Source organism: Brachycentrus maculatus, unplaced genomic scaffold (genome assembly GCF_059751285.1).
Source record: "Brachycentrus maculatus isolate JH-2025_06_01 unplaced genomic scaffold, ASM5975128v1 h1tg000173l, whole genome shotgun sequence".
NCBI lineage: Eukaryota > Metazoa > Arthropoda > Insecta > Trichoptera > Brachycentridae > Brachycentrus > Brachycentrus maculatus.
Window position 1 is genome coordinate 2,133,480 of NW_028280926.1, and position 11,668 is coordinate 2,145,147.

Below are 11,668 nucleotides of genomic sequence, written 5' to 3' on the forward strand. Positions count from 1 at the left end.
TTGATATCTGACTTTGTTGAAAGGAGTGAGCGATATAGACAAAGGTACTTCATTTGTATTGCCAAGATCGAATTGAATGTCAAAATTTTCCCAACAACCTTTGAACTTGATATTTATGAAAATTATATATCCCACTCAAAAAAAGTAAACCTAAGTTAAATATGTATAAACAAAAAATAAATAACAAAAATATTGATTTTGAATCAGCAAATAATTTTATTAAAATATAAAGTCGATGATTGGCTTGGTGAATCAAAAGTATTAAATTAAACAAACCTAAATTTAAACTAGATGACATCTAAAAAAATTGTTGTCTTTTCACTAGATGATAAATACTACATGAGGCATTGATTTCAAATACCTGCAATCTTCATATCCTAATTATAATGACTTTTAAAAATGGATTTATGAATTTATTTTGTACATTAAAAATTACTTAACTATGTACAATATAGAATATAAAAGGAATTTCACTAGGGAGTCCCTTGAAGCATCTTTAAATGCACGTCTACCAGGAATCAAACCCGAGTCGCGGTACACGATATCCATCACTATGAGACAAAAATACGTGATCTAATAAAGAAGGAAAAAATTAACCTGAAAAAATTAGGGTTGATAGTAACCTTTGGGAGTGATGCTGAGATCAGAGTCGGACGATCTTCGGTGGGACACGTTGATGTTCAGATTGGCGGAAGTTGGAGGTCGGCTCCCGTGAGATTCGGTCCTGGTGTGCTTGGGGCTGCTGCAGTCCGCCCCTGTAGGTCCTGTCGCGCCGCACCTATCACACACACGCGCAAACACGCACACGCGCATGCTTGTTAGACAGATGACAAACCAACGACAAGCGCCTTCAAAATAGGTGGTACAAAAATGGCACCGTATAAATTATTCTTTATACAAGCCGGGGAAAGGTTTTACAATGCACACTCAAACATAAAAACGGGTATAAAAACATATTATTTAAACCTTACGGATTGTTTTTTACAAATGAAATTAAAATATTATGCGTACAATGAAATAATGATTAAAGGAGCAACAATTTCAGATATTTTAGAGTTTACAGGCAATTTTTTTTGCTGTTCAAGAAAACAACTAAATTTTTTTTTTACATTTTTTGATTCAGTTGTGAATAAAAGTGTTTCATTTCATTAAAAAATTTAGTGACTGCATTGGGTAAATTAAACTGTTTTAATACCACAATTAAGGTATTAAAACACTTTGTTGGTGCTTGTCATTTTTTTGTCAAAAAAATTGTCATATTTTAGGTAAAATAAAAATATGAGGGGATTCAAACAAAATCCACGGAAATGGAGCCAAAACAAATCTGTCTACTCTCGTTTGAAGATTGTTAGTTCACATATATTGAGAAAATTACTGTCGGTCCCATTGTGCTCATTATAGCAAGTTTGACCGTACAGTGGGATTGTATATGTGTGCACGTGGTTTAATTTGAAAACTGAGGGGTTTTATCAATATGCATTACAAAACACAGCAAAAGCTATGTATATGAAAAGGGACCACCTATTAAAAATGGTATGATAAGATTACAAAGCAATATCTATGATAAAAACATGTAGCAAACTTAGTAATATGATATTATAAACCTCGCTTCGAGGATTGCTTGAATTTCGCAAGTTCATTATTGTCCGCTTTAGATGGAATTACAGTAGCCGATTTGCTGTTTATATTTTCACCGTCATCTTGTATCGACTGGATTATTTTTGAGGCTGTCTCATCCAGGTTGGAATTCTGATAATCAAAATCTTCAGGCTGATTGACAACACTATCAGATAAGACATTCAATTCAGTGTCAACATTGTCATAGGCCTGCGACATGTCTTGATGAGGATCAAGATTTGTGTATTCCGCATTAGAGTTATCTATATTATCAACTTCATACTTTTTTTGGAAATCGGAATAATGATGCTCAAAGTCGCTGTGTGCCGAGACGTCTTCCTGAGTACCGCGCTTGTTGTGTAGATTATCATATTCCAAATGAGAATTTCTACTAATGCTTCTCGGGATGCTCGACTGCGAAGAGAACTCGGAGCTTAAGGAGAAACAATGCTTTCTTTCTTCTTCTTCGTGTTTCAAATCATTGATGGACATAAAAAGAGAACCCAGAACCGTTTCCCTGGGCAGAGAAAGGACATCGCGATCCTTCATTTTTTGAGACACATCAGTAAAACCATATTCCAAATCGGTTATATCTGTTAAGCTTTTATGTAGACGAGCAGTGGAAAGTGACGGAGTAAATTCAACGAGAGTTTCATTAAATTTAAAAGTGTTTTTAGCGGTTCTGTTTTTACTAGAGTCGGGAAAATTATTTTCATCGGAAACAAATGCGGTCATATCTAGCGAGCAGTTTGAATTCTTACGCAAATGTTGATCATCTCCAACTATGGGTTCGTGATTGATAATTTCTCCCATGACATTTAATTTCTCCATCAAAATGGTCTGTATAGCCGTGGTGATCAATCCCGGCTTCAGATCTTTCTCTCCGGCCGAGAAGGTTCGCAATTTCTTTTCTTTGGTCTTGGGTAAGTGAAGACCGGATTTATGATGAAATATGCTGCCTGAATTGGACCCGCATTCCGAAGTGTGCCTTCTAAACAGATTATTAGGAAAGTGAAACCTGGATTTCTTGTGGCCGTCAACAGATGTAGGAGAAGTGGCTGATGATGCAGGCGAGGAGCTTTGAGAATGGAAACCCTTGAGGTGCAACCTTTCAATCAGGACATTTTTGAAGGCGGAATCAAAAATATTGTGTGATTTAGGATGGACATCACAAGTTACGGGATGATTCATAGTGTGTTCTTTTAGAGGCAATTTTTCCAAAATTACATCTGCACTAAGAGACTCTTTTTGATCACTTAGAGTAGCTATATCTTCCTTATTAGGAATAATTGTATCACAAACATCGTCCTTTACAAGAGGTGCCTCATTGTTAATGAAATTTTTTTGAGGCAATTCTTCAAATTGAGAATTTCTTGAAAAGTCTTCATCGTAGTCCTTCACCAGGATGTCTTCGCCCTCCATATTCATTACGGCATAATCTTCTGAAGATATGGGATTATTAGTAAGAGGCTCATCTACCACATCTTCACGTGATTCTGTCAATTCTTTAACATACAAATTGGTGTTAGAAATACTTTTATTACATTCAGACGATAATACACCATCTGCATTTTCATTTTCATATTCCAGTTCATCTTTTTTATGTTCGAGTACCGATTTGACAATAAGACTGACTGTCTCAATATTACCACTGCCCCTGATGTTATCGGATAACTCCTCGGAGTTATCATCATCTTCGTCGCTGGACGAGTAATCGTCGGAACTACAGACATTCCCGGAGCCGTACAGATTTTCTTCGCTGGGGATTTTTAAAAAGGGTTCCGGCTTGATCAGGTCCTTTGGAGTGCTCGGACACGAGCTTATAGGTCCCTTATTTTTCCGAACACTGAGGAGTTTACCCATCTTATCTATGGAGGAGTCAGAACTGGAGCTCGGAAAAGGGTGCAACTTGGGAATATCCTCGAGAGATTCGGAGGCCACAGGAACTGTATCAATAACAATGGCCAGGTTCGGTACAGATTTTTCTATCTCGGGAGTGTTGTCTGCCGACGAAGAGAGCTTGCTAGCCCTTGACAACGTGGATATTGGAGAATTGTTTTCGTGGCTTTCTTTGATGCAATCCAAGCTAGAGTGCGCCTGCATGACAGAGCGTACTAAAAGAGCGGCCATTTCCCCGCCACCGTCACTTCCACTGAGAGACCTCTTCATCATCGGAGTTTTAAACCGCGTTTTCTTCTTTATTTCGCTTTTCAGATCGGAAAATTGGAATTTTAAGGATTTTTCCGAGGCATACGACTTCATGGAAATTTTATCCGCTCCGTCATCATCGTCCGACCGTTTAGATTTCATTGCGGATATTTTTTTCGATATGATATTATGAGAGGAATTTTTCAAATTTTTTAGGCTTTGAGTCAAAGTTTTGTTGAAATTGTGCCTCGAATCTTCTTGCTCTAGTAATATTTTTATAGGACTGGTGTTCAAAGTTTCCTCCGCCAAGCTCTGAGAAGACAATCCTCGAAAAACATGCGCTTCCGATAAAGATTTATTGTATTGCCACTGTTCTGTTGATCTCGTAGAAAACAAGTCGGCGCTGAGACTGGCGCTGTGTTTCAATATTCCCGAAGAATCTGTCACACTGACATCGCCGACATTAGGAGACAAGACATTTAATATTGTGGCAACCTGCTCGTTACTCAAGTTGGTCACCGAGTTAGGACCAGATAGATCCTGGTTATCCGTATTTAAAAAGTCAATGTACTTTCTTAATTGTCTGCTTTTAAGAAGTATGCGTAAAAAATATTAGAGAAAAACGATGATTTATTTATGATAAACACGGATCATGCAAAAAAGAAAAAAAAGAAAATTAAAATTAAAAAGTAATTATACAATTCTACAATTGAATATTTAGGTTTATGAAATTATAAACTAATTAGAAAACATGTCGTTTAAAAAAGTTTATAACAAAAATGATGATTAAAGATGATAAAAAATCAAATAAAAACACAAAACAAACACTTGTAAAAGACCACTTTTTATAAGTTGTTTTATGCAAGTGTTTGATTTTAATATTTAAATTACATATGTACATTACGTTATTTCTTTTTTTAATCAGCATTTGGTGATGCATAAGGTACTGCATCAGATAATGCCGCTATCTTGATTATAGATTACAAATAAAGACAAGATGATAAAACTCATACATACTCCAGGATAACATAAACATTATAAGATAAATCTATATTACAAGTTTTTGTAATTTTATTCATGCAGTAAGTATTAGAAGGCTAAAAAAAATTAATATATTTTAATTTTGACCGATTACATATTGACCATTATTTTTAAGACTATATATAATTCATAAAAAAATTGTTTTTTGAAGCAATATAAATTTGTATTCCTATTTTTATAAATTATCAAAAGATTTTCATGAAAACATCTTATGGACCAAAATTTAATGTATTTTTTTAATTAATATATTTTTTAAATTTAGAAAAACCTAAATTTACGAATTTATACTGTAGTGTAAATATTTGCAATCCACTCACTGTGCCAGGGTATCAGGAGATGTGGCCTGATTCGCAGTCGGGTGGGTGGGGGGTGGTTCCTGCTGGCGCACAAGGGTCACCGCGGTCCCAATTCCCCTCGCCACCACCCCCACATCCCCCTCTAGGTCCAGGCAGCGACGGAAACCCACGACTGCATTGGCACCCAATTCCAGAGCTTTAAGGCCGATTTTTCTCTGTACCTGCAATGAATATAGCAACGCAACACCATGTAAACTATTAAAATGCTGAGAATTAATATATTAATTTTATTAATTGATTCGGCAGTCACTTTGTGGTAAAATCTATCCATTTTTAATTAATGTTTTACTTAGCATACGGTGTTTGAAAATGATGCGGAATGCATCGAAACACGTGTCACAGTAGATTTTAAGAAATAGTGGTATTTACTAAGTAAAACATGAATTAAAATTGATATATTGACTCTGGTATACCTTGAAAAATTGGTCTGTTGATATACTGATCATGACGCTAGTGTATTTTAGCGGTCGAGCCGGGAGGTTGTGTCACCATGTCACTCACTCCTTTCAAGAACGTCATAAATCAAAAATCGTCAATTTTCAGTTGTGCACGTTTTCAGAATGTCAAGAAAATATACTATATCCCAGCAAAAGCGGCATATTTTTAACTTAATATTTACCCGCTACAGGGCAGAAAATGTTGTTTATGCATTTTAAAAGGTATTGTTTAATTATTTTTTTAAATACACTAAATATTTTTCAAATAGAGAAAAAACCTTCAGGTTTTACCTAAAAGGATCTGTTGCACAGTAAAAGGTTCAATAAGTGGCTTGATATTTATTTTTAATGCATTGTATTATATTTTTAAACTTTAAAAACGTTCTGAAAAATCAAGTTTTTCGATTTATGACGTTGTTGAAAGGAGTGAGCGATGTGTACAATTCTTAAGTTCCAATTTGACAATAATATTTGCAAATTTAACTAATTCTTAGTAAAAAATAGAAACTCATGTTTTTGTAAAAACCTATTGTTTTGCCCTTATATCAGATTCGTACAATAGTGATGTTGAAAGCTCATACAAACATTTGTTATAAGTAGTGTAAAATGTTGTATTGTCCGCCTCCGTATTGTAATGGTCAGCACGCTCGGCTACTGTTCTGGAGGTCCCGGGTTCGATTCCCAGGGGAAGGAGTCAAATAAATATGAGTGTTTTTTTCACTCTAATATTTATTCAATATTACCCTGGGCTGTTACTTGAAGCGGAGGGCTGATCACCTTTCCTTGGTGTGTTAATGATCAAGATAACACTGCATTTATATGATGCAGTGCCCTATGCACCATTGGGGTGCGGATAAGGGTGTGAAGAAGAAGAAGAAGTATAAAATGGTGATAGTGATGATGAAATTAGAATGTTTACCAATCGGAAGATACACAACTATAGTGAGAACGAGCTAATTTCACACAAATAAAACAGCATACTGTAATAAAGTATGTTTATACAATGTGCTGTTTAATTTGACTAGTTTAATGTGTTTTTACCAATACCAGAAATACTGAAATAGATCAATATGTGAGAAAAATACTGTTGATTTTATTTTACACCTTATATAAAAGTCTTCAGCAATTTTAGCAAACATGTAAGAAAAATCTCAGCACTAAGACGGTTAACTGTTATAAAAAATGTAAATAAATTACCTGCCCGCTGAGTTTCAAGAATGCCACCTGTCTCGCTTCGTTAGAGGCCCTTGGGGTACGGATCTTATCAATCCATTGGTATTCCGGGTCATCATTGATTACCAATTCTTCCACAAACCCATGAATAACCTGAGCTTGATACCCGTGCGGTATTATAGGAGCTGGAACGATACAATACACATTGTAACAAAAAAATATATGGCTCAAAATAAATCATGAATGAAGATGGGAATATGGAGGTCTGGGCATTTACAGAGCTTACCACTTGTAAATTCCCAGACTTTGGAACGCCATCTATGAAGGATCTTGTGATGTAAAAATCTGAGACTTAAAAAATAATAAGTAAGACTTATTTTCAAATTTATCTTTCTTTACATATATAAATTACTATATTATTATATTTATCATTTGACCTGGCACTCCACCTAGCGGACGAATGGTTCCTTATTACATTTTTTTTTTTTTTTTCTAACCCTTATCCGCACCCCAATGGTGCATAGGGCACTGTATAATACAAACGCAGTATTATTTTGATCGTTAACCATGAAGGAAAGGTGATCAGCCCTCCGCTTCAGGTACCAGTCCAGGGTAATATCGAATAAATAGTACAGTGAAAAAAATCACTTATTTTTATTTTGCCCCCCCTGGGAATCGAACCCGGGACCTCCAGAACGGTAGCCGAGCGTGCTGATCATTACACTACGGAGGCGAACAAAACATTACATTACATGAATACAACTTTCGAAAATCAAAGTGGAAGTTCATCAGAATAATAGGCAGGACAATTAATGTTATAAGTCTTCCGTATTGCCTTCTTATAAAATTGGTTAATTTATTTTTTCAATGATACATCTTGATAACAATCCCTTAAATTAGAGATGAACCAGATAGGTAACTGTTACTTTTTCAGTTACCCAATTGAGATGGTATTAGTTACCTTTTCTCGGATTATATTTCTTTCCAGCTTAAGTTTTTATCAAATTTATCAGGAGAAAAAAAAATGCAATACTTAACCGAATTTATGCACTAATTGGCATTAGTAGATGATGAAAAACCAAAAACCAAAACCAAAAACCGAATTAAGTAAGTTTTTTGGTCGGTTGGAAGATATTGCTTTTTGGCAATAAGCCCGCCAATGTACTTTTTTATTTTCCGTACATGAAGTTTAAATAAATAAAGTAACAACTATCTTTAAAGAAGACTTTTTTTTTATAATTAAAATGTAACTTTGTTTTAAAATCACTATAAATATTTTATTACAACTTAATTATAATGTCTACCGGTTTCCAAGCTAACCGCTTCTTTATCAAGACTGATTAATACTAATGAAATTATAAAATGGAAAATCACAAAGTTTTAGTGCTTCAAATATAAATTATAAAGACTTTTTCATTTGATCGCAATCACTAGGATATAGTATTTATATGTACAAAGATCTTAATAAACTACATATTTTCAATTTTAATTATTATTGATGACATCAATAGGAATTGAACCCGAGTCCTCACGCATGGTAGCCAAATGTGCTAACCACTATACTACACACAACAACTTTCTCTTCCTGGCTCCATCCCAACTTATCGTCTTTGTAGACTATGGGGGTCAATCAGCTCTCTTCGTCCTCAGATTTTAGGTCCTTCTATCATGACCAACGTCACCTAGGCCATGCCTTCGAATCATGTTATCTTTCTGTAGCATCCATGAATTTTTTGGTCTTCCTCAAGAAGTCTTTCGAGAAAGATCCATGGCAATTGCCTGGTTCTTTATATGCGCCCTTGAGGTAGTATTTTACGAAAACGCCGCTATATAAATTATCCAAATACTCTACTTCTCCTCACAATATGTTCAGGTTGTTCCGCAAACAACAAATAGTGAACTAAAATATTATATATTGTAGATGATACGTACAGTGAAAAAATTGAACTCCGCAGGATGACTGTCTGAACTTGTTGAAGTCATTGAAAAGTTCAACTTTGACTATGACGTTCACTTCTCCTCTTATTCCATGCATAGTATCGAACACCGGTATCCATCCTGACATGACAGCACCTGAATAAACAAACAATATGATGTGATTCAGAGAAACAAGTGGCACGGAGAGTGACATGCATTTTAAACAGTTTCATTATACAGCGACTATACATCTCGTTCCGTGCAAAAGCAAAAATAAAATATTTAAGAATTATGCATCACTTTTATGTATCACTCATGAGTTAATGCAGTCATATTTATAAATAAATGCAAACTACTTTGGACAAAACACAGAATTATTTATTTAATTCAAATAAAATTAAACACTTATATAAGACCACTTGTTTGAGTTTATTAATGTAAAGATGACTAGTTTTGAGAACAAATATTCTTATCAATATGTGAAAATCCAAACTCAAAAAAGTGGTCTTATAAATGTTTTATTTTTATATTGAAATTGTAGTGTTATTCCACAAAGTAAATACCAAATTAATAGATATTATTTACTTAAATTTCAAAATTATAATCTTAATTTGTAGAGACGTTTACATGATGACAATTCTTTGTTTCTTTGAAGCCATTTTCTAAAAAAAATGTATATTTTATACACAAGAATAATTTCTGCATATACTTAAGGTTATATGCCTTCTTCTACTGGTTCAATATTTTTATTTTTATTTTTAACGATACAGTAATATTTCTTACAGAAACCTAATAAACCAGCTTTCATTAGAAATAAAACAACATAAAATAACTTTTTTACTAATAAATTTAATGCAAAATGGGGGTCGAACCTAGAAACTCTGATTCAGAGTCCATGACACTAACCACGGGACTGCCACCTGACACTTGATTAATAATAACCTATCATTCAGATAGACTGCAACATTTTCGGGGTAATCACATGGTGAGCACTAAACATGAGACTCAAAACAACATATCGCTCACTCCTTTCAAGAACGTCATAAATCAAAAATTGTCAATTTTCAGTTGTGCATGTCTTCGGAATGCTCAGAAAATTTACTATATCTCAGTAAAAGAGGCATATTTTTAACTTAATACTTACCCGCTACAGGCCAAAAAACGTGTTTTTGCATTTTGAAGAAAAGGTATTGTTTAATTATTTTTTTAAATAAACTTAATATTTTTCAAATGGAGAAAAAACCTTCAGGTTTTAACAAAAAATATCTGTTGCACTGTCAAAAGTTCAATAAGTGGCTTGATATTTATTTTTAATGCATTGTATTATATATTTAAACTTTAAAAACGTTCTCCTGAAAAATCAAGTTTTTTGATTTATGACGTTCTTGAAAGGAGTGAGCGATATGTCTCCATGTGAAAGCCTTTTCAAACAGTTATTTAAAAAAAAAACATGTTAACTCAATGCATGATCGGCGCTCTAGATATGTTTTCTTTTATTCACCACTAAAAAGGGTTAGATTGTTAACTGTTTTATTCTGTAATCTAAAAAGTTTGAAATAAATCAATTTGTGTGCCAAACAAATATGTTTTTGTAGTTTAGATAATATTACATACATACTGTGATAAAAAATGAGATAGGAATCTCCAAATTGTCATAGATAAAACATTATTGATTAGAAGATGATTGAATGGGGCAGTGACATGCAGGGTTGTCCAAATTTATTATAAAGAAAATGAAGAAAACATTTAATATTAAAAAAAAAAAATTTTATTTTAAATGGTGACTAATTTTTGTATATATCGAATCAGAAACAATGGAGAAATCTTAAAATATTAAGGTGCTAAATATTCTAGTTGTGATGTATGAATACCTAGCTCTCTTAGACACGTCAGAAGATTACTTCGTAAAAAACGTACTTACTTGATCACAGATCACAGTCTATTAATATTAAGTTATAAAATAAAATTTAAGTAAGGACTCCAAAAGTATTTTTTAAGAATACGAAAGATTCTCCTGCTTTCTGTACGCAGGGCTAACAATCTGATAGGTTTACCAGTGCGGGCAACCTGGCAGGTTTGATTGTTTGTTTAGGTACCTACTACGTGTCGAGTTGCCACAATACTTTGGAGAAAATACATAATAATTTGTCTATGGAATATGAATAAATAAAAATATGCAGCCATCATTATTATACAGCCTCATGAAAGTCACAATAGTGTCTAAAGGCGGAGACTGACCGGAGCATTTCGTCGTAATGTAACATGTTACGATGCGAGCATTCAGGCAGTCAGTACACCGAGCCGAGCTGCTCGCCGCTCGTTCCGAATGCTCCATCCAAAGTGGATGCAATTTTAGGTTAGTACAGGGTTGCCAATCTGTGGGAAATTCCCCAAACTGCGGGGAATTTGTGGGGATTGGCACTATATATTTTTTTTTTCTTCATTTGGAGTAAGCAGTAATTTATTAAAATCACAGATCCGAGAATCATGTCTTCGTCGTTTAACATTTTAACTACAGTACGAATGCAATGTTGCAAAGATTCATACAGATTTTGGGTTATTGATTCAGATTTTCAGATTTTTTGGTGTGACATATGGCAACACTGAGCACAAGGCCATTAGCGAGCACTGATCGCGGTCAGTCAGCAATGCCGTAACGTCATAACGTAACATTCATTCGAAATGCTCCGGTCAGTCTCCGCCTTTAATTGAATAAACTTTTGGAAAAAAATACAAATTTTAACCTTTTCCAGAGTGGGTGATAGATGGTACTGCATTTGGAGGGTGTTGTTGGGCCTCTGGAAGTAACAGCGGATTGAGAGAGATGTAAACTTTCCCAATTGCATCATTCGCTGAATATGTGTCGTGATCCATGAGTCGAAGTTGCAGGGGTTCATCTTGAAGCTCTGCATCATCAATCTAATAAGCAAAAGATACAAATATCATCACATATTGTTATGAACCGACATTCTTCAAGTA

General features: G+C 34.3%; 1 protein-coding gene across 2 annotated transcripts in view; it reads right to left on the reverse strand.

The window, feature by feature from the left end:
- LOC148308204 (C2 domain-containing protein 5) overlaps window positions 1-11,668 on the reverse strand; it is a 32,341-nt gene that overhangs the window by 19,053 nt on the left and 1,620 nt on the right. Inside the window, exons 2-6 of one of the 2 annotated variants that reach the window (XM_088262102.1) lie at window positions 11,434-11,608; window positions 8,705-8,845; window positions 6,797-6,957; window positions 5,124-5,323; window positions 624-778 (exon numbers count right to left, since the gene is read on the reverse strand). In XM_088262102.1, coding sequence (XP_088118228.1) covers window positions 624-778; window positions 5,124-5,323; window positions 6,797-6,957; window positions 8,705-8,845; window positions 11,434-11,608 — 832 coding nt within the window. Of the gene's footprint in view, window positions 1-623; window positions 779-1,097; window positions 4,349-5,123; window positions 5,324-6,796; window positions 6,958-8,704; window positions 8,846-11,433; window positions 11,609-11,668 lie in introns of those variants that run through there. The other variant, XM_088262101.1, reaches the window with a different exon arrangement.